Below are 24,043 nucleotides of genomic sequence, written 5' to 3'. Positions count from 1 at the left end.
ATTTATCATACCACGGAAATACTTACACGGCCTGTGCTAATAATTCCGTATACCTCACACTAAAGTTAACATTTTTCACGAAGGGGTTTAGTAAAAGCTTTTACTAGTCGTTATAATAAACTGTGGCTTTTTTGCTCTATATCTATAATCAAAAGCCGAATAAGCTTTCATTTTTGCAAAGATTACTGTGCTACAATTTGATTTCAAAATCAGCTGCTAGGTTCTCTTTAGCACATATTCATTGGTTAATTAGCCTACCTACCTATCTGCAGTCTATCTCTATAAATGATCATGACATAAAGCTTTAATTATTTCGTATGAAGGTTTAAGTCTATAGTAAAAAAAAAATATTGTCACTAATTAAAGTAAACATGTCAATATAAATGATCAAAATGATCTATCAATATTCGTGCGCACCAAATACCCTAGCTTCTTTGCATTTTTGAAGTAAAATTATATTAATTTTAGTAGGTACAAGGTGCTTCTGTCTGCGGTCCGCACGGTTATGAAATTTAATGTGAAGAAGTATAGTTATTATGCAATAAGTCTACCGTTTTTGTTACCGTCCTATCCGTGTAGATTGAGAAACATAGCACTTGAAGAGGTTTCGTGTCCTTCTGTGACAATATATTTCAATAAATCCCCATCCAAGAGCAATAAGGACACGTGTTACCCGTTCAAGTTACAGAGTCGCACAGCTGTGACGTTAGTCCGAGAGCCGGTTCTATTCTCGCTGTCCGATCAATACTGTGTTATCAACATAGCTGTGTAGGTGTTTACATGCGCGTAGTACACACACAGCTTCGCTTGAATGAGGTTGTCGCGGATGATAACGCGTCGCAGTACAAATAAACCGTGAATTATTCGAGGAAATGTGAACATATCCGCAGCGAGATGCCGCTGCCTGAACTTTTGAAACGTGCTTCTAGTTATTTCCTCGGTTTGGAGTTCGACGACAACGAGGAACCTCCTGATTATGTAGACAACGAAATATTGTTTTGCAAGAACAATGTGTGCGTGCATCCACCGACGGTCGCAAGGCACGAATTGGATATTGTGCACCATCCGGGATACCTTACAGTCACCACCAAAGTTTTTACTGACCAACATAACAACGCAAAAAGACCAACACTTTTCTTGAACTGGATTCCAAATTCGACGCTGCGGAAATGTCCTTCAGCCGTAGAAACCAGTCCAAGCGAAGAACTTGTCTGTGCTGGAAAGCCGGTAAATGCGAAGGAAATTCCTAAATCGCGTAGTATTACAAATACCGGTAAAGTGGACGCTAACAACGAGCATGCATTTTCCGATTCATCAGAAACGACAAGCTTGAACTCTAATTCTGATAAACAAAGTATCAAATCGTCTGATACTAGATACACGCAGAATGATACGACACAGGAAGAACTGTCCTCGAGTTCCAAGCCGACGGTGAAGTCTATAGATTCAGTGAAGGATAATGTTTTCAGTAGTTTCGAGAAGGATGAGTCTCGGGACGAGGTGTTTGTATACGATAAACAGCAGGTGCGCTCGCAGTCCATGACATCGGTTAACATTACGATCGCTAATCCGAATATAGAGAATGTCGACTTGACCCCTGACTCGGTGTCCGGCGACAGATTTATAAGGTCACTGTCAATGAGCTCGTGTGACGAGGGTAACCCTAATTGGATGAGCACTCCTGAGTTTTTAGCTCTTAAACACAATCTGGTTTTCCCGGATAGCGTACAGAGTTCGCCAGTGCCGCAGAGACGAGCACCTTTGAAATGTCGAAGGTGAGTGCTGACATAAACATTTTAGTATAATTACTTTTGAAGGAATTTGATTGTACCTACCAGGTAATAGTCATACATAAATACAAGTAGTAACTATGTTGGTTTGTTTAGAATAGTAGGGTCAAAGACTAACGGTTTAAGAACCTTACTAGCAACCTGTTACATTACGACAGGTTTTAACATTTAAGACTAGAAACAGGTAGCTAAACGTCTAGGCATAACATTATTTTGGTGCGCAAGTCTTCCCATACCCTATAACTTGGATAAACAGAAAATTAAAACCATACGACGTAGTTTTGCGACAGATTAGATTACTTTCTTCCAGTGTTTAGTTTTTGATTCTCTTCATTTTCTGTAATTCAGTCGTCCTCAAAACTACAATATATAATAACCAACGTAATTAATTAATTAGTTTTATTTAATAAATATATAAATTAGTTTAGTAATCGCAGAAATCTTTGACACTGGCCTGACATGTAGACCTTCGATTTATCAGCGCACATCGAGATCCTTACATTGCCACATACATTATGACACCAATTTACGTACGTACTGGGATATATAAATATGGATGACTATTAAGCCTACCAACATATCGTACATTATGCACACTCATGGGTTCGATAAGATATGCAACACAAGTGCCATAAACATGCAAATCGTATGGTAAATGCCATGTAGCTTTAGATAGATACAAATTCTGGTGAAGCCTACTGCATTTGAATTAGGTTCAACGATGCATCTATGTAGGTAATTTAGTGAATTTATTTAAATACAGAAAAAAGGTTATTCCTTGGGGTACTTAGCGGAAATCTGATGGGGGTCGCGACTTGGTAAATCAATTTCCAAACTATAATATTGTTAGCTTGCTAGAGGCTCAACTACGGCAGGTAGCAATAAAAGAGTAATTAAGAGTTTATTTATCCAGTAGCTAAAGTATCGTGGGCTTATTACACTTACGTCGGCTTGAGTCCACTTCTAACACAAGCCTTTGAGCTCAGTAAGAGGGTTTAACAAGATTACAAAAATCATTCAGCCTGCTATATTACTCGTCTTTGAAAGAAAGAATGTCCCATCTGATTGTTAAATTTCACTTGATGTAGTGTGAAATGCCATTAGCATGCTGATACCATTCGTTGCGAATGTTCCGATCGATATTGTGCCGTTTGCAAACTCTTTAAACTGTTATAATATGTCCCTCTTTCAGTTTTCCCCTTTTAACATCCCATTAAGAACTTTTATAACATTTTATTCACAATTTTTTCATTGGTTACGAGACTAACACACCCTTTCACTGCCCCCGATGGGTAAAATTGGCCACGTCAGAAGGATTTCCCCGTTCCACTTCGTTCACGCGTACTGAAACTCTATTTATAGCTTTATTGATACTTTTTAGAATATGTCGGATAAAAACGACAACAGAATACAGTACTAACATAACCTTTTTAAGAATCCCGTTTACGACTTCAATACTATAAGATTAGCAAAGTTTAAACTACCCAGAGGATACTGATTTTTCAGACTATTCCTTAGTCAATAATAGATCATTTCTCGTTCTTTGAGTCCTACAATAGTAAAACTAGTCAATAACTAGGCATAATCATAGTAAATAAGTGCATGCATGGCGGTTATAATCACTGTGTAATTTCACCACTAACTGACATGGCTGACACTCAACGGTTACAAACAGTCCGGTAAATTAACGCTAATTACAGTCTAATAAAAGAGTCACAGTCGGTCTCTATACACTTGGATACGACGACAATACACGTATAATTACTGTAAACAGAGAATCCTTCCATCAAACTTAAATAAAATTGGTTTTGTTAGAACTTTTAATACCTTAATAATGATTAAATACTTATATCACGGATTTGAGCGTGTATAGTATCCGTCGTATCGAGTTTCATTTGAAGGGATCCAAACAGCTGTCGTAGGAATTCTGCTTTGTGGGCACGTTGTCATGATAATACATTATCACGCACGATTCCATGTATTCATTTCGTCCTATTTACTGTACCTATTATAACAATATTTTTTTCCTATTCTACATACATACAAACATAAAATCAAGCCTTTTTCATTCAGGCGTAGTGGAAGGCAGAGACCAAAACCCCTTTCCCTCCCTTCCCCCATTCATATCCATTGTCATACGGCACAAGTAATTTTGTTGTATATTTTAATGTAGCGTTAAGACAGATAAAGACGAAATATTCCGATACCCGAAGCTGTATTTAGATGTTAATAAATAAGGACGGTCTGCCCTCTCCAAACTGACCCTAAACTTTTCAGAATTGCTAAATCTGTTCATTATTCTGGTATGATTTATAACAGACAGTTATCCTTGCTTCTATATTTAGTTTCTATTTCCATTATATAAAGTCCAGTAATTAAAGTTATAAAATCTGTTTGATTTTACGATTTAATAGCAAATAGTGGTCGTAACTGTACATTAATTACTACTATTTACCTTAGTGAAATTTGATTTGACTTTGCGGTGTAAAAATAATTATTTAGGTACAACGTTTCTATACGAATGAAAACATTGCCAAATCTTAGATTACCTATCACCAAATTGGGTACTTTAAGACAATCAAATCAACTACTCTTTATGAAATGTCAAAACACATTTTAGTATACATAGAAATACAGTATAGTGACGTCACGATACCGTACTATCGTTGGAATCAAATGAGTGCGTAATAAAATGTTTCAGCCAGTAATAATTGCAATTTTAACATTGTTTACGAAAAAAACGTAGCCTAAGCATTTTAGATGTAGGTTTAAGTTTACAAGTTTAATAATTTTTCGTTAACCAGTCAAGTACCCAATTGAGCTAGATATTCACAAGCTGTAGGCATATTTATACTGAACATTTCATCGTAACATTCACAATTTCATCGAATATGTTCTCAATGCTCATTCCGTCTGGCCTGTCCTTGTCACTATCGGCAATTGCATTCCTCTCCCGACAGGAATGTCATTATTACTCGCGCTAGACATAACGCCTTAAAACTCCCTGGAATACTAACGATCAAAGAATGCCAATGAAAGGATATTCGACATAACATAGTTGCGCAAAGGTCAAAGGTTACTTACAGTTATATAAAAGGTTCTATTTGGCTTTGAAGCTTTCTGCGAATATAACTAATGGCAGTTCAATTCTATGTTTAGAATCTAGTATTTTATGTAGAGAAAATAAGACGAGTGGCAGTTTTCCGTTCGTGTGAAAGGTTCGTTTTTAAATATAGACTACTCTTTTGTAACTTTCTATTCACGTTCACAAACATCCCTTTGATACTGAAAAGACTTGTTGTACTGAAATGTCAATGGGCATTGTAAAGAAACTAGAAGAATAGACGACTAAGGGCCAGATTCACGACTTATGGATAACTGTTAGTTAACCTATCTTATAGATAAAGTGACAACTAATGTATGAAAACAATCTGTCAATCAATGATAAGTTTTCTTATTCACCGATTCTTATTCAGTACAGACGAAACTGGCCATAAGTCTTTGAACAAAACTACACTTATTTCTCATAGAGCCAAGTTATTACTTTTTAACACGAATGTCTGACTTGCTGTCAATCAGCCTGAACTGTCAAAATGTCCTTCATAAAAGCGTAGGTCACAGCAGTTTCCCGAGCCCAAATTGAAGCATGACATTTCTTGTCAAACTACAAGTTGACCCCAATAAGTTCGGGATTTGTTCGTAATAAGCTTATGTCAAAGGTACTTTGGGCCCTGATACATTTTTGTTTCATCAGAAAAACCTTCTCATGACGGAAGTGTTTACGTTTTTACCTTACAAGTTTATTTAGCTTTAAGGAGAAAGGATAGTTTGCCCTCAGACAATAATGAAGTAAGCAGCAAACCCCATTTTGTGCTTTTGTTAGTGGACTCGAATTAGATAAATGGTACATCTTATTATCGATAAGTATGGTATACTCAATATAAGGGAACCTGTTGTACCTAGGCCGGTTTTTTAGAAATATATTTTTTATTGTGATTTGACGTGCAGCACACAAATCATATTTGCATATTTTGAAATGTCAATTATTTGGGTACTCACCAAAAAAATATCAGAAATGTATATTTAATATTTACATAATATTTTTAAATTTAAAAAAAAATGGGAAATGTGGCCAAGGTACAACATACCCTATGTACCTAGGCCAGTAGTACGTTGTACCTAGGCCACACTGAAATTTGGGGGTATTTTAAGCAAATTATCAAGTTTCGTTAACTAAAATCATTTTATTTGATTTATTACAGTACACAGTATTATTACAGTATACAGTATTTAACAAAACATTTTTAAAATTCTCAAATGATAAAAATTTTAAAATGATAAAAATTAAAATAATATTCATAGCTTTTTTTTATGCTTTTCAAACAAAATATTTAAACAAAAACAACTAACTTTGGCCACCGTTTCGTTACATCACATCGCTGCGCCTGCCAAACTCCATATGTGTATTTTGATGTTAAAAAAAATGAATATTGTGTCCCAAATAAAAAAAAAGTTTTCCAAAATCTCACAAAAGACACATGTGGAACTTGGCAGGCGCAGCGACGATATCACATAATATAATATAACAAATCAATATACCTATATAGCATAGCAAAGGAAAACAAAATATTGAAACAACTAGCTGACCCGCGCAACTTCCCTTGCGTCACATAAGAAAGAATGGGTCCTAATTTTCCCCGTTTTTGTAACATTTTTTACTGGTACTCTGCTCCTATTGGTCATAGCGTGATGATATATAGCCTATAGCCTTCCTCGATAAATGGGCTATCTAACAGTGAAATAATTTTTCAAATCGGACCAGTAGTTTCTTACATTAGCGCGTTCAAACAAACAAACGAACTCTTCAGCTTTATAATATTAGTATAGATTAGTATAGATTAGTATAGATTATCTTTACCTAGGTATATATAAATTATTATTTCTCTCTTAAATTTTAATCAGTCATTTGGACTAGCTATTATAAAAACACTATCAATAATGTCGATATATTATTCAGCCTTAAGCATTTAGTAGAAATCCCAGTACTTCTGTATCTCTGGAACATAATAAATTTCTCTGTTCTTGTTAACTTTTTGCGGGGTTTTAATCTCCTCTTTTTCAGGCCATTTCCAGTTTTTAAGTAATTTTTGCATCGATTTCTGAAATAATAAAGATATTTAATTAGGAATATTATTACGTAAATGTGAAATAATTTAATAAAACATTCTCCTGGCTAAAGTACAACATCCAGGTTGTACCTTGGCCAGTGGCCAAGGTACAGCTGATCGACAGTGGCCGAGGTACAACACTACTCCAACTTCACTAAAACGGTGATTTTATATAGTTTAGAATTTAAGTATCTCGTAAGTTTTTTATTGTGTTGAGACTTGTAAAATCAAAGAACCGATAGCATATAACAGTTAAGTGACTATTAGAAAACTTTTAAAACTATTAGACTTCAAAATATATTAGAAATACTTACTTTTTCACACAAAAAAGTTTCAGCGTCGATAACACCAAACACCGGCTTAATGGCGGTATGCGACTAAATGCACATTGAATAGTTTGTAGTGACGTATCGAATACCGTAAACAGTAGAATTTAGTATCGCGCGAATATTTGAAAACGAGCCCAGTGGCCTAGGTACACATAGTGCCAAGGTACAACAGGTTCCCCTACTTAATAAAAATTAATTATCGAAATGGATGCACCTACGCATATAACTTTTGAGCAACTCAACATTTTTTTTTATATGTTTGTAACTGTCATGACAATGTTTGTATGGGATCGATGGGATCAAAATTCCTATGGAAATGAAATCAATGGAATCAAATTGTTCTATACCCGGAAAAGTAGAGCCAGTCCCGGAGGCTTTGGTCATTTCATCCCACTTAAAACTTATCCCGCGGGATAAGTTGTCCACATTAATATTTTTATTATTTTTCTTTAGTCAACTCATCCCGCTTTAAAGAAAAGGTAAAAATGTACTGTATTATTTGAATTTTTGTACATTCGTGAACAAAAGTGTTGCTATAAATGTGGTCTATAAGTTAATAAGTTAAGTTTATTACAGTAGGGGATAAGGTTAAATACATATTCTTTTTGTATTATAAGCTGTATATTTTTAAAAATGTCTGATGAATATTACTACTCACTTATTTATCGATATATTTTATTCCCTTTCTTTTTAAATAAATAAATATCATTGGACTCACACACGGTCATTTGATTCCAAACTAAGCAGAGCTTGTACTATGGTAACCAAATGTCTGATAAATATACTTATATACTTCTAAATACATACTTAAATAGATACATTGACATCCAGGCTCAGAACAAATACTCGTGCTTATCACACAAAGACTTGTCCCGGGTGGGATTCGAAAGGACAACTCCTGCTCTAAGAATTGCTCTTGTGTCGCGGGGACTATTATATATATGTTGGGACACTTATTAAGAAATAAAACGTATTTTTTTTTAAACTTGTTGACTAGACTTAGTAGTAGTACTTACTTCCGTAATCAATTCCGAATTTTAAAAAATAGCTCTATTCAGAAGTAGCCAAAAGGGGCAGTGGCCATAATGACGAATAGTTCATTAGCGAGTCGGTTGCCACACTGAGAATTAGTCCTAATGCGCGTGAACTACTTTTTTTCAAGTCTGTACAAATCGTAAAATATATCAGCGGGATGAGTTGTCCGATTCAAAAATTGTCCTAGGACAACTCATCCCGCGGGATGAGATCAAGCGGGATGAGTTGACCAAAGCCTCCCCGCTAGTGAAAGATAATTCAAATTCAATGTCACATTTCGTTCGACGACAGTAAAGGTCTACATAAATCAAACTGGAATTTAATCAACATGCTAATAAAATGGAATAAAATTGAATAACCATGTTGCGTTCCCAAGAGAGCTGCCAAGCGAGGACCGCGATTTAATTTACGAGGAATTAGATTATGTAACGTTGATTGCGAAAATGGACATGTTTTTTTCACTTAAACCATTATGTATTAAGGGTTAGGTATAAATTCGGGATTTTTTTTTAAATCATATCTATGTGTTGGTTTTGCCAAGAAGATTTCGTAGAATAAAATTTACAAGCTATACTAAGGCTGCGTTTCCACCAGAGATGTGCGATGGAAATGTGTCGTGCGAGGATGTCTAGCTGTGCTGTGAAAATGTGTGGGTGTTTCCACCAAAGCTGTGCGATGAAAATGTGTCTACGAGGATGTGTAGCGGAGCTGTGAAAATGCGCATTATGTGTGGTGCGAGGATGCGTTGCGATTGTTAAATATAAAAGTATCTTCTTTTTCCAATTATCCATATCTATTTTACGCACTTCTACTTCCAACAAACTCCGTCTGTGGACTGGCTGGTACAGTATGCGCAAACCTCGCAACACATCCTTCTCAACACATCCCTCGCACACATCCCTCGTACACATCCCTCGCACACATTCCTCGCTTGTTTTGTATGCGCAAAAATCTAGCTCCGCTGAGCCGTTTCCACCAGAGCTGTGCTGACCGAGGCGAGGTAAATGAAGCGATTCTATTGGTTCTTTACAAACACATCCCTCGCTACGCATCCTCGCACATCTCTGGTGGAAACGCAGCCTTAGTCAGGATTCGAGAAGAGAAGTTCTTTAAAAGATGTCTGGAGCAGTCTGAATTGGGGGAACTCCCTAATATAAACAAAAAATAGGCGATAGAGTGAAACTAAGATCATTACAAGGAATAAGACAAGACAGCTGAGATGCAACATTACTATTTACAATAGTAATTGCACACATCTTGACATTAAACATTCATTTATTCTTTACAGTAGTTTTTTTTTCACAATCTTGAATACTGGATCTAAACGTTTCAGATTTACGAGACTAACATTATACGCTTGTGAAGTCCATAAAGCATTTAAAAGTACACAAAGTCTCGATTCCGCTACCGGTTTCTATCAGTCTTAACCTTAACAAAGGGAAGATTTGTTTCCATTCCATATTAAATAACTTCAGGTCATTGTACTATTGCTGTTCTAGAAACGTTATCACATTACCAGATAAAGGTCAGCCGAACCATATTCCCTTCGGTCTCCCATTAGAAGTAATAGTCGATACTCCAGAATGGATATCTGATATTTATGTTCTCGTTAATGATTATGAGATTGCTAATGTTGATTAGAAATGCTTTTGAGTTTTCCTTAAGAGTATTTCAGAAGGTATCTGAAGAAATTTAGAGTCGAAATCAACCCGATTTAGTTATTTTTAGTATTGTAGGTTACTTGAGAACCTTTTATTTAATTATGAGTAGAATTAAAACAAATTAGATTTAAGTATCTTTTGGGGATTTAAAAAAATTGCTTGTTTTATATATAAGTAGATATCCAATTGTAGTGACACGAAATAGGCTTGTAGTGTGCACAAGCTTGTATCTTTGCCAAGTCTCTGTGTTGTTAAGTAATAAGTTGAAATCTACCTAACTAGAGATAGAAAGGGTTTATAAAATGACAAATATCTAGGTATTGCGCTGGGTTTATAGAATAAACAACATCCGATGTCATGGAGTGAAAAGGTTATAAGAATTACTAAGCAGAGTTCAACATCTTGTTTACGCGCTGACCTGATTCCTTCAACGTCACTTTAATAGTGTCGCCTGTTATAAGTAACCAAGGAGAAAACTGGAATATTCGATAAAGAATATATGGGTCGATGGTTGATTGAATTATGTATAAGTAATATTAAGTATTGTATCGCACTTTGTTCATATTGAATGTAGTTTAGCGTAAGGCAACGTAGATACCTAAATCTGGAGTAGGTAGGTAGAGGTTAAACTGTGAGATGCTCATAACTACTTTTACTCTCACCGGTCGGTAAACGATTAGAGGATTAAGCAACCTCAGCGCGGACAGGCTATAGATGTGTAGCCTCATTATTGTATTTCCACTGAGAGTCTCCGTGCTTAGGAGGACTCGTAAGAAGTCGGTTCCGGTTGTTGTCAATAATTACTATAATATAAAAATCGGTTTAGATTAATTATGTATATAGATAGAGTATATACCTTTGTCTGCGGTTTAAGGAAGCGCAATAATAGGCGTTGTTTGCAACCTACACAGGATTACAATAATATTATTAACTTATCTCTTAGAATATTGTCTCATAACGGTCTAGGTTGCGTAAGATGGCTCACACCTATCGATTTCAGTAGGCAGTTGCACTGTGAGAATTATTATTACTAGTTGTATTAATTTTTTACATTGCGTTATATTTTCAAGCCATTTTTTGGTATTTAACTTGTAGAAACCCAAAATATAGTCAACGATTGCATAATCTTGTTTCTAAAAAATATTAGATTTGTTCTATTTCTTTCTTTGGAAATCCTATTATAAAATTTCCTTTCCAATTTTCTGCGTGATGTTTCCGCCTTTTTTGTAGAAAAGTTATTTAAACCTCAGGGATTTCCTTCGATGCGTATTTCTACTGATGATGACGTGACACGAGCGGTGGTATGTTTTTCGCAATAAAATCACTTGTTTAAAGCTAACTGGTGCACTTTTCCATTTTGTATATCTCACAAGACTGAAAAAGGGTAAAATATATAAGCACGGTAGTTTAATAAACTTAGTGGTTGATACGAATGTAAGTAAGTACATAGATGAGCTGATTTACATAGATACGTGTGGTTTATGAGGCCAAGTTTCACTCTGCACTCTGGGCCACTCCACAAATCCCCCGGGTGTCGTAAGGGGTTAAAACCGTTACGAGTGGTATATCTACATTAAAGTTAGTGTTTATGATACCTACATACCTAATGGGCAAAGTAGCATGTATGAGCACGCCGCGTACTGTAAAGAAGCAAAGTTAAGACTTTCATTTAGTGTTAGGACACTAAATGAGTTTCCTAACTAAGTGTCTTAATACTTACTTACTTAGTGCACTTAGTACCGTGGTACTTATCTTCAAACATTTGAAAGGGTGTCCACCTTTAAGTACTCGAATTAATTTAATGTTAGATTTCTATTATTATACTTTAGCGCATTAAGCATTTAATGGTCTCCGAGCACGATATACTGTGTCATAATACTGGCCATAAGTGTGGGCATAAAAACGGGGCTCGCTACAATTTTTCATTAACCAACCTGCGCGCTGCGTTGTGAGAATTTCTTTGGTCCCTTGTTATTTTTTTTAGGTAAAAAGTAGCCTAGAACAATTAAGAAGTAGGAAACCTTTTAATGAACACGGTAATTACAAGATACAAAACAAATTAGGTATCAAAGTTGAATGGTATCGTTGATAAAACTTTACATTCCCCGGTTTCTGAGTACATTGAGCAGTAGTTTATCTATTCAATAGTATTTCCGGTCTGCTTGAATTAATCTTAGTTTATCAAATTAGTAGGGTTGTCAGTTGCCAGTAATGTTCTTACTTTTATCGGTTTTTATCGTACTTATAATCTTTGAATCATATTTACGATATGATAATCCGCTGTAACAATATTTGATTTCTTTTGTTTACGAGTATAATATTTATGTTTTTCCTACTAATTATCAGACATTACTACCTTATATACTTCTACTGTTTCTATATTCTTATCTTGATTACATTTGTGGTCAACATTCAATATTTATGTATGTATATGCAAATAGTATGAATGTATATTTTTTATTTCTACGTTTCAATTTGCAGATACTTGTCCGCAAACGATAAGCATAAATTATTTTTTTTCTTAATAAGACTTAATTTTTGCCAGGTTCTCGGTAGACCTTAGTCAAATGCGGTCCCTACGTCTGTTTTTCAACGATGACAATTGTACTTGCGGCCAGTTGGTAGTCGCGTCTCGAGAATCTCAGTACAAAATCCTACACTTCCACTACGGAGGTCTGGACCATCTCGCGCAGGTGTTACATCGATGGCACTCCCTTCTTCACAACATTAAGCTCACACCAGGTAATACATATACCAGATTTGTAATAAATTTTCTGCTAAGGATGTTATAATGTTAGTAGGTAATGTTGTCACAGGATCTGAAGAGCCGAACCTGCCGTATCGCCATTTTATGGTATGCCGTCCAGAAGTACAGAAGTCGGAACAACATCCCGAAGAAGGAAAACTCCCAAAAATCACACCAGAACTATTTTACGGGAAAATTATGAATGGGAAAGGAGTCATCGAAGACGATTTGTTCTTGAGGAAATGCGTCTTTTTCGGAGGTTTAGACAAGGAGTTGAGGAGGGAAGTCTGGCCGTTTTTATTGCATTGCTATCCCTACAACTCTACTTATGATGAAAGGGAGATTATACTCCAAATTCGGACAAGAGAGTATGAAGAGATAACTAGAAGGAGACTGGAGAAGATGACTCCAGAACAACACGCGGTGTTCTGGAAGACTGTGCAGTGTGTGATTGAGAAGGATGTGGTGAGGACTGATAGAGGCAATCCGTTCTTCGCGGGAGAAAATAATTATAACGTAGAGATAATGAAGAATATTTTATTGAATTATGCTGTTTATAATCCTGTTTTAGGGTAAGTATTTTAATTTAAATCTGATCAATAATTTAATAAGAATGTGAATATTTCAAATAATTGTCGATCAGTATCAAAACTGGATGAATAGTATTATACGGATGCTAATGTTGACCTTTTAGAATACATACTAAATAGTAAATACGGACACTATTCTTGTTAAGCAACTTAGTTATAAAAAGCATGGAATTCTAAAGAACCCGCATCTTAGATTATTGGCATGATATACATACATGCGAATAATCTGCTGCAATTATTGGTGCTAATCATCGTATGTACTCATATATGCTAGTATGTAAGCATGTATGTACTCATGTAGCTATGTGCTAGAATATCCATTTTTAGGTTTCTTATCTAAAACGTTTTTGTATTTCGCCAGCTATACACAAGGAATGAGTGATCTTTTGGCGCCGGTGCTCTGCGAGATAAAGTGTGAGGCGGAAGCCTTTTGGTGCTTCGTCGGACTGATGCAAAGGGCTATATTCGTTTGTACACCCACTGACAACGATATGGATAATAACCTTGTAAGTAGACTCACTATAATATGGTCCAAACCATTTTAATAATGTTCAACGCTTAACTTTAACGCAGTTATGGTTATTAAAGAGTTCCTTGCCAGCTCTTCTCAGTTGTTGCGATCAGTTAAATAACTCTAAGTACGTATCTTCCGAATATGCGGTTAATTTGTTAAATATAACGTGTTAAATGTTAATTTCTAAAGGTTTCTTTTACGTGTGTTTATTTGAAAACTATTGTTTCAAAACAAGTGATTCCATTTCTAACAATGTAATAGGAGCTCAATTTATTTCAAGAGTTGAACGCTCAGGTGACAATAAACACAAATCACTGATAGCTAACCATAATCATGTGACTTGTGAAGCTCCTTTCGTGTTCACAAAAAGCCTTTTTAGTAAAGAAGGCTGAAAAGGCGGACGCAATTTTGTAAGCTCTAGAAAATCCTCCATTTCACGCGAAATGAATGAAGTTCACCTTTAACCTTTACAGATATCTTTCACGCACACGATTGATATCAGTCGATTAATAACGCTTTCTGTGATTAAAGATGTATCCTTCGGTGAAGCAAAACGGCGATTATGTCGAAATGTTAGGCTCGGCTTAGATGTAGTAAAATACAGTAGTTGGTTCGAATTAGCTATTGTTGTGACTAGCTATTGAAGCGAATATCGATAAAACGGCCTAAATTGAGGAGAGATTGTGTAATGAAACCACTGGGACATGTGTCGGACTAATAACCCTTCTTCATAGTTAGGGCATTGTTAATCTAATTCAACATTTACGTCATTGATTTATTATTTATGAATGTTATGTCTGATGGCATGTTATAAGTACCGAGTACGTTTATGTAGATATTTAATCAGATATCTATTGTTCAAGAGAGAGCAAGAGTAGGTACTTTTAACTGTCTTATCAGATTGAAAAGTCTACAATGCAATGTAAACAAAGTGGACATGCATCAATGAGCTTAATTACAATAACCTATCTTATCATTTTATACGCACAAAGGATTACTGGACATCGTGATAAGATAATTATGACGTCATAAAATAAATGAGGACACCACTTTTTTTTTGCAGAGTTACCTGAGGGAATTAATAAGGATAATGTTGCCACATTTCTACAAGCATTTGGAAAAACATGTCGACGCAATGGAACTTCTATTCTGTCACCGTTGGATTCTTTTGTAAGTACAATTCGATTTTTAAATTTCAAAGTTCAAAGTTAATATTTAATGATGCCCTTTGAAGAAAAAGGTTTTCTTTTCGATTTTTTATCGTATTATCCCACGTCTTTAAGGCTTTACCTACGCCTTTGACCTTTTGAATTTTCGCAAATGAACGATATTTGTAGTTTGCGCGGGGAAAAGTTTGACTTTCAATGAAACATGAATTTCATAGTTATGCTAAAATATCAAATTTGGTATTTTTGTTGAGTGCTTTATTTAAACCTTACGAATTGGTAATATGAGTACCTACTTATTTAGGTAGATCTATATAATATTCTTTATTGAAATAATTACGCATTTTTATCCCATCTGTAAATTAAACAGCACGATATATAATATAATAGTCCGTAAGCCAGGCGCTAATTTTCGTCAGTCATTTCCTCTCAGTCGATAATTCGTAAAATGCATCAGAGAGTCGCATTATGACGCGTTGTAAACGTCAGCTGCGGCTCCGAGGGTGGGTTGAGCAGTGGCAGCCGCCCAAACACGTAAAAAATAAAAAAAAAATTAGTCATTTCCTCCCGATTAAAAACTTGATCAAATTAAAGTTAAACCAATATTTCGAAGAAATAAAATCGTCAGCTGGTGATACAGTGGTGGATTATACGTCAGCTGGTCACGCAAAGATGTAAAAAAAAAAAAAAAGATTAGTGATTTCCTCTCAAACGAAAATTTATCAGATGATAGTTTATGTATTGTTTTTAATAAATAAATTAGTCAGCTGGCTGTATGTAGGTGGAATGTTTGTCAGCTGATGACCTTAAGGTGTAACGTAGGAGCAAAGTAAATGTATCAGCTGACGTGTTTTCCCCCAACATACTGCCAGCTGATTGTTTTAATTACTTACAGGATCATGTCAACAATTAGTACAACTATTTTTTTTCGGGAGGAAATGACGTACATAAAGTTATTCAACATTATATTTAATGTGCAAACTAAAATGTAAGATTTTCTGGCAATGTTTCGATTGAATATTAAGTTATTAAGCTGCGTTTAGACGTGTATAGTATATTGTATCTGATATTGTTTTATTTTCTCTCTCACGTAAGTAAGTGATACTTATCTTAGTCTTACTCATGGTGTAAACGGAAACTTTAAGTAAATAACACAATCAAACAATTAAGCATTAACAAAAAAAATCTATGATAAAATATTTTATGATCGTCAGATCATAAAATAATACAGCCACTCACGAAGGACTTTAAAAAAAAAAAGAAATGTGTTGAACTGTATGTTATATGTGAAGTTATGGATAAATCCTCAAATTTTATTTCGGTAATTCATATTTTTCGGTCTCGCTTTAGCCCATGTTACTCGCATGCAGTGTGGCCAGATCGTGGGATATTTTTCCCTCCACTTTGCCGTTTTTAGTGTACTTAGATGAGATTGTGTCAAAAAGTAAGGCAAAAATATCCCACAATGTGGCCACACTTCTCTCGTGTCTTTTAGATTTATTGTCTGTCCCCAAATATCCCTCCATCGCCCCTTACGGTGGTAACTCGTATATTATTCTAGTTGTACCAGTTCGGGCATATCTATCCTCACCCAAGGCTAGGTATAGTTCTGGGTTTTGAAGTATTATACGTGCTAGTAGGTACAGTAGTAAAAAATATTTAATCGAAACATTGCCAGAAAATCTTACATTTTAGTTTGCACATTAAATATAATGTTGAATAACTTTATGTACGTCATTTCCTCCCGAAAAAAAAATGTTGTACTAATTGTTGACATGATCCTGTAAGTAATAAAAACAATTTTTTATGTGTTTGGGCGGCTGCCACTGCTCAACCCACCCTCGGAGCCGCAGCTGACGTTTACAACGCGTCATAATGCGACTCTCTGATGCATTTTACGAATGGAGAATGTTACTAGGTATGCCAAATCGCTTGAAATTTTGACACAGTATAGCCTGTATGTATACATATAAACTAGTTTTTGTTTTAGTCAAAAATACCAAATACTTTTGATTTTATAAGCATTCAAAGTTTCGAAAAATATCGAGTCCCGCTAACAGCCGCGTGAGCGGCTGTGACGTCATACTACTTTACCGCGCCGCGCGGGCCGCGTCCCGCTTAGTATTAAGTCGCCAATCGCTGTTGTAGGTGTAATAGTTTGCGTAGTATTTTGTTGTGTTTTCGTCCGCTTATGTATAAAATAACTTATAATAATAGTAAATACTATTCGATTAATAAAATGGATAAAGGATTTTAAAAAGGGCAATCGGATAATCTACCTAAAATAAATGGAATAATGGTTGCGAATTATTTGTGAAACAAATAGAGGTTTTGTTGCTTCCGAAATCCTACTTAATATTATAAATTTGAAAGTTTGTGAGAATGTACATATGTACATACATAAGTACATAAGTAGTACATAGAATGACATACATATGTCATTGTACGTATGTATGTATGTACATATGTGTGTACGTACGTACGTATGTATGTATGTATGTACGTATGTTTGTATATGTATGTAAGTAAGTATGTAGGTATGTAAGTATGATGGATGTTTGTTACTCTTTCACGCAAATTTGACTGAACCGATTACGATGAAATTTGATATATAGCTGAAGACCCATAAAAACACATAGACTACTTTTTATCCTAGAGTTCCCGAAGGATCGGGATTTACGCGGGAAGGGTTTCCATGCGGACGAAGTCGTGGGCGGCTTCTAGTATATTATACATATGTAGGTATAAGTAATATGTTAGGTATTTACGATCACTGCATATTATAATGAAACAGTTTTTAACCGAAATAATCGCATACTTATCGATTTTACATTTTTCCTGCCACAGTAAAATCAAAAAACTCGCGATCAATCCGGTTAGAAATTTGTTTCATTATAAGATAGTTATTTATTATTACTTATGTACTTACCTACATAATATTAAATTACATTTAGGTACAACATATGATTTCCTAGTATTTGAATTGAACATTTTTAAAAGTATTTAGGAATAATTTCAACGCACCGAGCGCGCGACCGCAAGCGGACGGTATATTCCCGTTGTCCACCCCCTGCTTGTCCACCCCGGGTGGACAGAGACACAAATCTTTTAAAAAGTTCTCGGTGTCCACCCCTGGGGGACAGTGAGAATTAATTTTAAATTATTCTCGCTGGCCACCCCGGGTGGACAAACATACGAGTTTCATATTACTACTCTAGATCTCCACCGCGCCGGTGGACAAAGCCACTGCTTAAATAAACATTCTCAATGTCCACACTTGCTGGAATTGGGTGTAAATAATTATGACAAAATTAATTAAATACATCTTTTGCTTTTGCAATCTACACAAATAATTATCACAATAGGTATTAATCAAAGTCATAGAAAATATCTTTACATCCTCATCCTTTCTAGAAATAAATCAATATTGAAGTCCCCATTGACAAGTCCCATTCGCATGTCGTGAATAAAATGATCACTTAAAATATATTTTTTTACGTTTATTGTTATAACTTATACCTTGGTTTAATAAGTGCCGCAACTTATGGTCAATCAACATTATATGGGAAAACACACAATAGATAGTGTACTTCTATTTACCCTAGAGATGTTGATAATATGATTAAACTATGTACCTACTTAATTAATTTAAGCAGTGGCTTTGTCCACCGGCGGTGGAGATCTAGAGTAGTAATATGAAATTCGTGTCTTTGTCCACCCGGGGTGGCCAGCGGGAATAGTTTAAAATTAATTCTCACTGTCCCCCAGGGGTGGACACCGAGAACTTTTTAAAAGATTTGTGTCTCTGTCCACCCGGGGTGGACAAGCAGGGGGTGGACAACGGGAATATACCAAGCGAGGGTACTGTGTGAGCCACACTGAGCAAGTGTAGAGTGACGTCACACCGTCACCGAGAGCTAGCGTCGTGCGGTTACAACTTGTTTTACTTATAAATCGAAAACTAATTGACGTATCGAAGTAATTTTTTCACCAGTTTTTTTTATTTTTAAACGAGAATATGGAGTGCTAAAAATCAAAATTAGGTAACATTCTCCATTATCGACTGAGAGGAAATTGGTCGTGAAAATCTGTCACTGGCTTACGGACTATAACGAGTTATTCACAGTCCAAACGTTTCAATAGCAATTTAATTAGCTACCTTTACACAGCCACTCTATCGTACGTAAAATAGATCGCGTGCAAAAGTTGCCGCTAAAATAAGTCTTAAGAAGGATCCCTATAATTTACTAAGTTAATTTCGATTCTGTCGACTTCTTTGCGAATATTGTTTGTAATAGAGGGTGAAAGATCCAGTGCGATGTAGAAGGATAAACGAGGTCAGTCCATAATCGCCGATGATACTTTTTCCTGTAGAATTGATGCGCACCTGCGTTGAAATTAGATCATTTAGTTATTCATAACTTAACTACCAGTTACCCCACATGAACGGTGTTATACATAGATACTATTAGGTACACACTTATGTCTGTTTTGCTTCATGTTTAGTCGTACTTAAGTAGTGATTTAAATAAAAAAAATATTTGACTACAATTAGACGTAGCAGAATAGAAACAATGTTATTTATAATATTAATCAACTGTACAGTAATGAAAATGTAAAAGGAATTAGGAGTGACAAGTCACCTCTAAACAAGTCAAACATTATTAAAACAAAATTGTCAAAATTATTTTCACAAAATTACAGTAGATTTGCCTTTCTCGCAAGAAATTCGTGACAAAAACGATGTTTGTCAAATTTTAATATCATCTTCAAATTCGACAGTGGTGGCAAATCGACTCCGGAAAGGAACCTCTTGTAATCGATATTGTTCTTTACCATTAATTAAAATCGAAGCTTAAGTGGTTAAGGTCGTCACGCCGCGCCGCTACTATTGGGTCATGGGTTCGATTCCCAAACGGGACAATTATTTGTGCGATCCACAAATAGATGTTTCGTGTTTGGTTGTGTCCGTTGTTTGTATGTTTGTAAAAGTCCTCGCGACACGAGAGCAAATCTTAAAAAAAATACGACATAGTAACAACTGTGTACATTTCAGATGTTTCAAGCGTGAGTTCACGGAGGCAGTGGCGCTCCGTATGTGGGAGGCGTGTTGGGCTAACTACCAGACGGACTACTTCCACCTGTTCCTGTGCCTGGCCATCATCGCGGTGTACGCTGATGACGTCATCGCACAGGACTTGAATACTGATGAAATGTTGCTGCATTTCAGTTCGTTAGGTGAGACCAGTTTAACATCTATTTGGTACCCATGATTATATTGCACTGTTCTATTGCTGGGTATGGGTTTTATCTCGGAATTTAAACAATGAAAAGTGTGAGATGCTCTAGGCCCTACCTTAAAAGCATCTTACATTCGGCCATCTTTTTTTTATATATTAATAGGTGATATTCGTTGCAGATAAAGCATCCAGCAAAATTCGTTGAGATTGTTAGCTTAGATAACAACTTTTAAGAAAATAACAATCTAATGTGAAACTGAAACTTTCAGGAACATTCCCGTAACTTCTATTTGATTACAATTAAATTGCGGTTTCGCTCGTTTCGAAGTTGCCTCTTATTAGTCTTCCGTCATTTCAAGTTTGTGTGGGCCGCGAAATGATTAATTAAATATTGCGGGGTTTCCTCTTGTGTTTTAACGGTTACGACTTTTGCATAAATACTTAGATCTAAATACAATTTATTTGATAAAAATATTGTGTTTTTATAGCGATGTACATGGACGGCCGCCTCATTCTCCGCAAAGCAAGAGGCCTGCTACACCAGTTCCGCCAACTGGTCCGGATTCCCTGCACCCTCGTCGGCATGTGTCAACGTTGCGGCCCCGGCATTTGGGACTCTACACACCGACCCAGCGTCGAATGCACCGGAGCTCACGACTTTTGCAAATACGCTGTACAGTAAGATAAAACTTAAAGAAATAAATACCAGTTAATTTAAATAGTATACAACTTTCACGTTAAACAGGTTTATTTTTTTTCAACCATAGATTAAGGAGAATAGCCCTGTTTGCCTTGAAAAGATCCTTGCAGTATTCTCAATTCAAATTTTGACAGATGTTTGTTAAAAATAATAGTGCTGTGCGTTATTTTCTGTTATTCGTAAGTGAATACTTGTTTGCCATATCTGTTATAAATGTAGTAGTGTCTAAGTACTAATTTTAAGAGAAGTTTTATAAAACAAATATATTGTTATTGTAATATGAAATTTGTAATGATGAAACTAAAATTTGGTTTATTTTGACGCGGGAGGTTTTTAAGTAAGATATCACGATTATTGTTAGAAAGTTGCGAAAAGTGACTGTAGGATAATAGAGATGTCACGTTTTTAAGATGTATCGTTTATTTTATGTGCGAAATATTTTCTGTGAATATGTATTGTGAAAATGTGACCCATATTCTGTGTCCGCTTTTGTACAAAGTATGCTAATTCATTGTACAGACAAAATAGATATTCACTTTATATTTTTTGTGTTGTAACTGTTGACTTTGATAGTCATTACGACCGTGTCTTCATAGCCAGCTTAACATAGGACATTTCTGCAGCTTTACAAGATTTATGAACTTTTATAAATAATTCAATACATCGATATTTTTAGTACCTACCCATACTTGTAACAAGATTATTTTTAAAGTATAATATTTAACGTGTACCTATCGTAAAAGTGCTTGTTTTTTTAACATCGCTAGGCACACTTCTGTGTGTCATAACGTCGATATACCTACGTATTGAACATAAATTGTACAAAACAATGTATTTAGTACAAATTATCAGTATTATTACAAAGAGAAAGGCAAAAAGGATTTTCAGGAAAAATATAAATAGGGAATGATGGATAAATAAATTGGATATGGCTAGAACATATCAAAAGATAACGAAATATGTTCGAAAACTTATCAAAAATTAAGTAAAGAAAAACATCTATTTATAAAAAAATATAACTTATTGTTGTACCTGCTATATAAATATTCTTAATAAAAATATATTTGTTTATTTTATCATCTAGATTCTAGAAGCCTTTCATATCACACATGGAGAAGTAAATTATTGAAAAGTGACTTGTAATTTTTCAATAAAAACATTATCAAAGGAAATACTTATTAATTTTAATTGTTGCTTTTCTTCACATATAAAATATCATATAATTTATTTGTAAGAAAAACATTACCTTCTGCGTAGTAAACTAAGTACCTGTATGCGCTAAGCGTTTTAAATTAGGCGGCTAATTGATTTGCTGATTATTTTTTAATGACGTGCTCAAAATTGGTTTAGCACTTTATGACACTCCATTTTCTTTGAAATATGACCATTCTTATGTATAAATAATAATACATACTCGATGTTGTGTACTATGTATGTATTGGAGCTAAGTAAGTGTATATTACAATGTATAAATTATGTAAAATTAATCAAATGTTTGATTATATTTATAATATAACTACAAAGTTCAATTGTATTACACCTTTTACTTCAAGAATGCAACATTAACATACTTCATTAGAATTATGTACTTTGTTTAATAATCACGTACCTTATTCAATTTCTAGTGTGTTCATATTCATTGAGTTTAAAAAATGATACTATATTTCTAGTACCTGTATTAGCGAAATATTGATTGTAAAAAAGACGTAATTAAAAGGCCCTGTTCGTACTGCTATTGACTAGAATACAGAGGTTGAAAATTCGAGGGTACAAAGGTTTCTCAATGAAAAAGGAATTATGATGTCGTTATGAGGTCTAGAATTCGATAATTTTGACAATGATGGACGCTTTACAGAAATGGTGAAGGGCAAGGAATAATATTTGCCACTGTAGTTAGTAATTGAATCGCTGCACTAGTAAAATAAGCGTGTTTTAAATTTCAAAATGTACCTAATATACTATGTTATTTATAAGTTATTTTGTAATTTTAATGTTAAAGATCTGTTCTACTATGTTATTGTTATAGTAGGTGTAAATTTTAACAATGCTACGTTCACATTGCATGAGAAAGAATAACAAATAGTTGTGCAATCATTTTAGGTTTAAAACATTTGACCTGTATTTAATTTCAATTTCATTAGAATATGTTTGACTTCGACCATTTAATACAGTTCTTGTTTATGGATACATAGCTGTGACTACACTGACTACGTTACATTCAGCCAATGACATAAATTATTCATTACGAAGAATCACCATGTATAGAGACCTAGACCTACTTTAAAAATCGATGTTACACCTTGCTTACTTGCAAATGACGCAAATGCGAATATTTCCATCCAAGTAAGCATTTTCTACTTAAATATTATTGAAAAAAATAATACTAGTACCAAATATGTACCTATTCCTAAAACAGATACAACAAGGAACAACCCTAGCAATGACTTATTAAGACAGCCATGATTTTCGCCATAGACTTTAAAAAAAAATTATGTCTAGGAATCTCCTTGTATTTTTGCATTTGGTTGAATATATTTGAAATTAAAATTAACTAATTGTATTTTTGTAGTATGTTACGTTAACAAAGACAGTTCCATCTTTATTTAAGCGGTGAATCATGCCCTAATTATGTACCTACGTATAATAAAGTAAAGTATTGTTAAAATTAATGATTGTGTAATATGTATGAGGCTATAATGTATTTGAGATGTTTTATTTTCGCATATTGTGAATTGTTACGCGTACTCTGTGATATAAACGATCTGCTTGTATAATATTGTGTAAATGTTGATACAATTAATGTTAAACTTAATGTATTGAGGTAATAGGAGTCATATCTACTTAGAAATAAATGTACAAGCATCATTCTGGCCTTTTTATTAATCAATTACCGTTTTATTATAATAGTACCTACTACCTATGCATGTACTAAATGATTTTAGTTCAAGTAGGTAGTGCAAGATTCGATTCCGATCCATTGGTTTGTATTATTTGGTATTGTCCCTATAATGGGGTTTAGTTATTGAAACCACCTTTCTTTTTATCGATCCTCCTTTTTCATAGTATTGAACGTGTTTAGTTTAAGAGCAGAATAAATAATACTT

At 34.7% G+C, this 24,043-nt stretch overlaps 1 protein-coding gene across 2 annotated transcripts; it reads left to right on the top strand.

The window, feature by feature from the left end:
* Window positions 1–529: 529 nt before the first annotated feature.
* Window positions 530–23,804, top strand: TBC1D16 (TBC1 domain family member 16). Of its 2 annotated transcripts, none has more exons than XM_076117210.1 (7): window positions 530–1,775; window positions 12,529–12,725; window positions 12,800–13,301; window positions 13,681–13,825; window positions 14,897–15,003; window positions 20,056–20,237; window positions 20,728–23,804. In XM_076117210.1, the coding sequence occupies exons 1-7, from the start codon at window positions 895–897 to the stop codon at window positions 20,919–20,921; spliced, it is 2,208 nt and encodes a 735-aa protein (XP_075973325.1). In that variant the 5' UTR covers window positions 530–894; the 3' UTR covers window positions 20,922–23,804. The 2 variants fall into 2 exon arrangements, with proteins under 2 accessions (XP_075973325.1, XP_075973324.1); XM_076117209.1 differs by having other exon boundaries at window positions 12,785–13,301.
* Window positions 23,805–24,043: the final 239 nt, after the last annotated feature.

The sequence above is a fragment of the Anticarsia gemmatalis genome, chromosome 8 (genome assembly GCF_050436995.1).
Source record: "Anticarsia gemmatalis isolate Benzon Research Colony breed Stoneville strain chromosome 8, ilAntGemm2 primary, whole genome shotgun sequence".
Lineage (NCBI taxonomy): Eukaryota > Metazoa > Arthropoda > Insecta > Lepidoptera > Erebidae > Anticarsia > Anticarsia gemmatalis.
The sequence above is the reverse complement of the archived record's forward strand: the minus strand, read 5'-3'. Positions and strand labels throughout refer to the sequence as shown.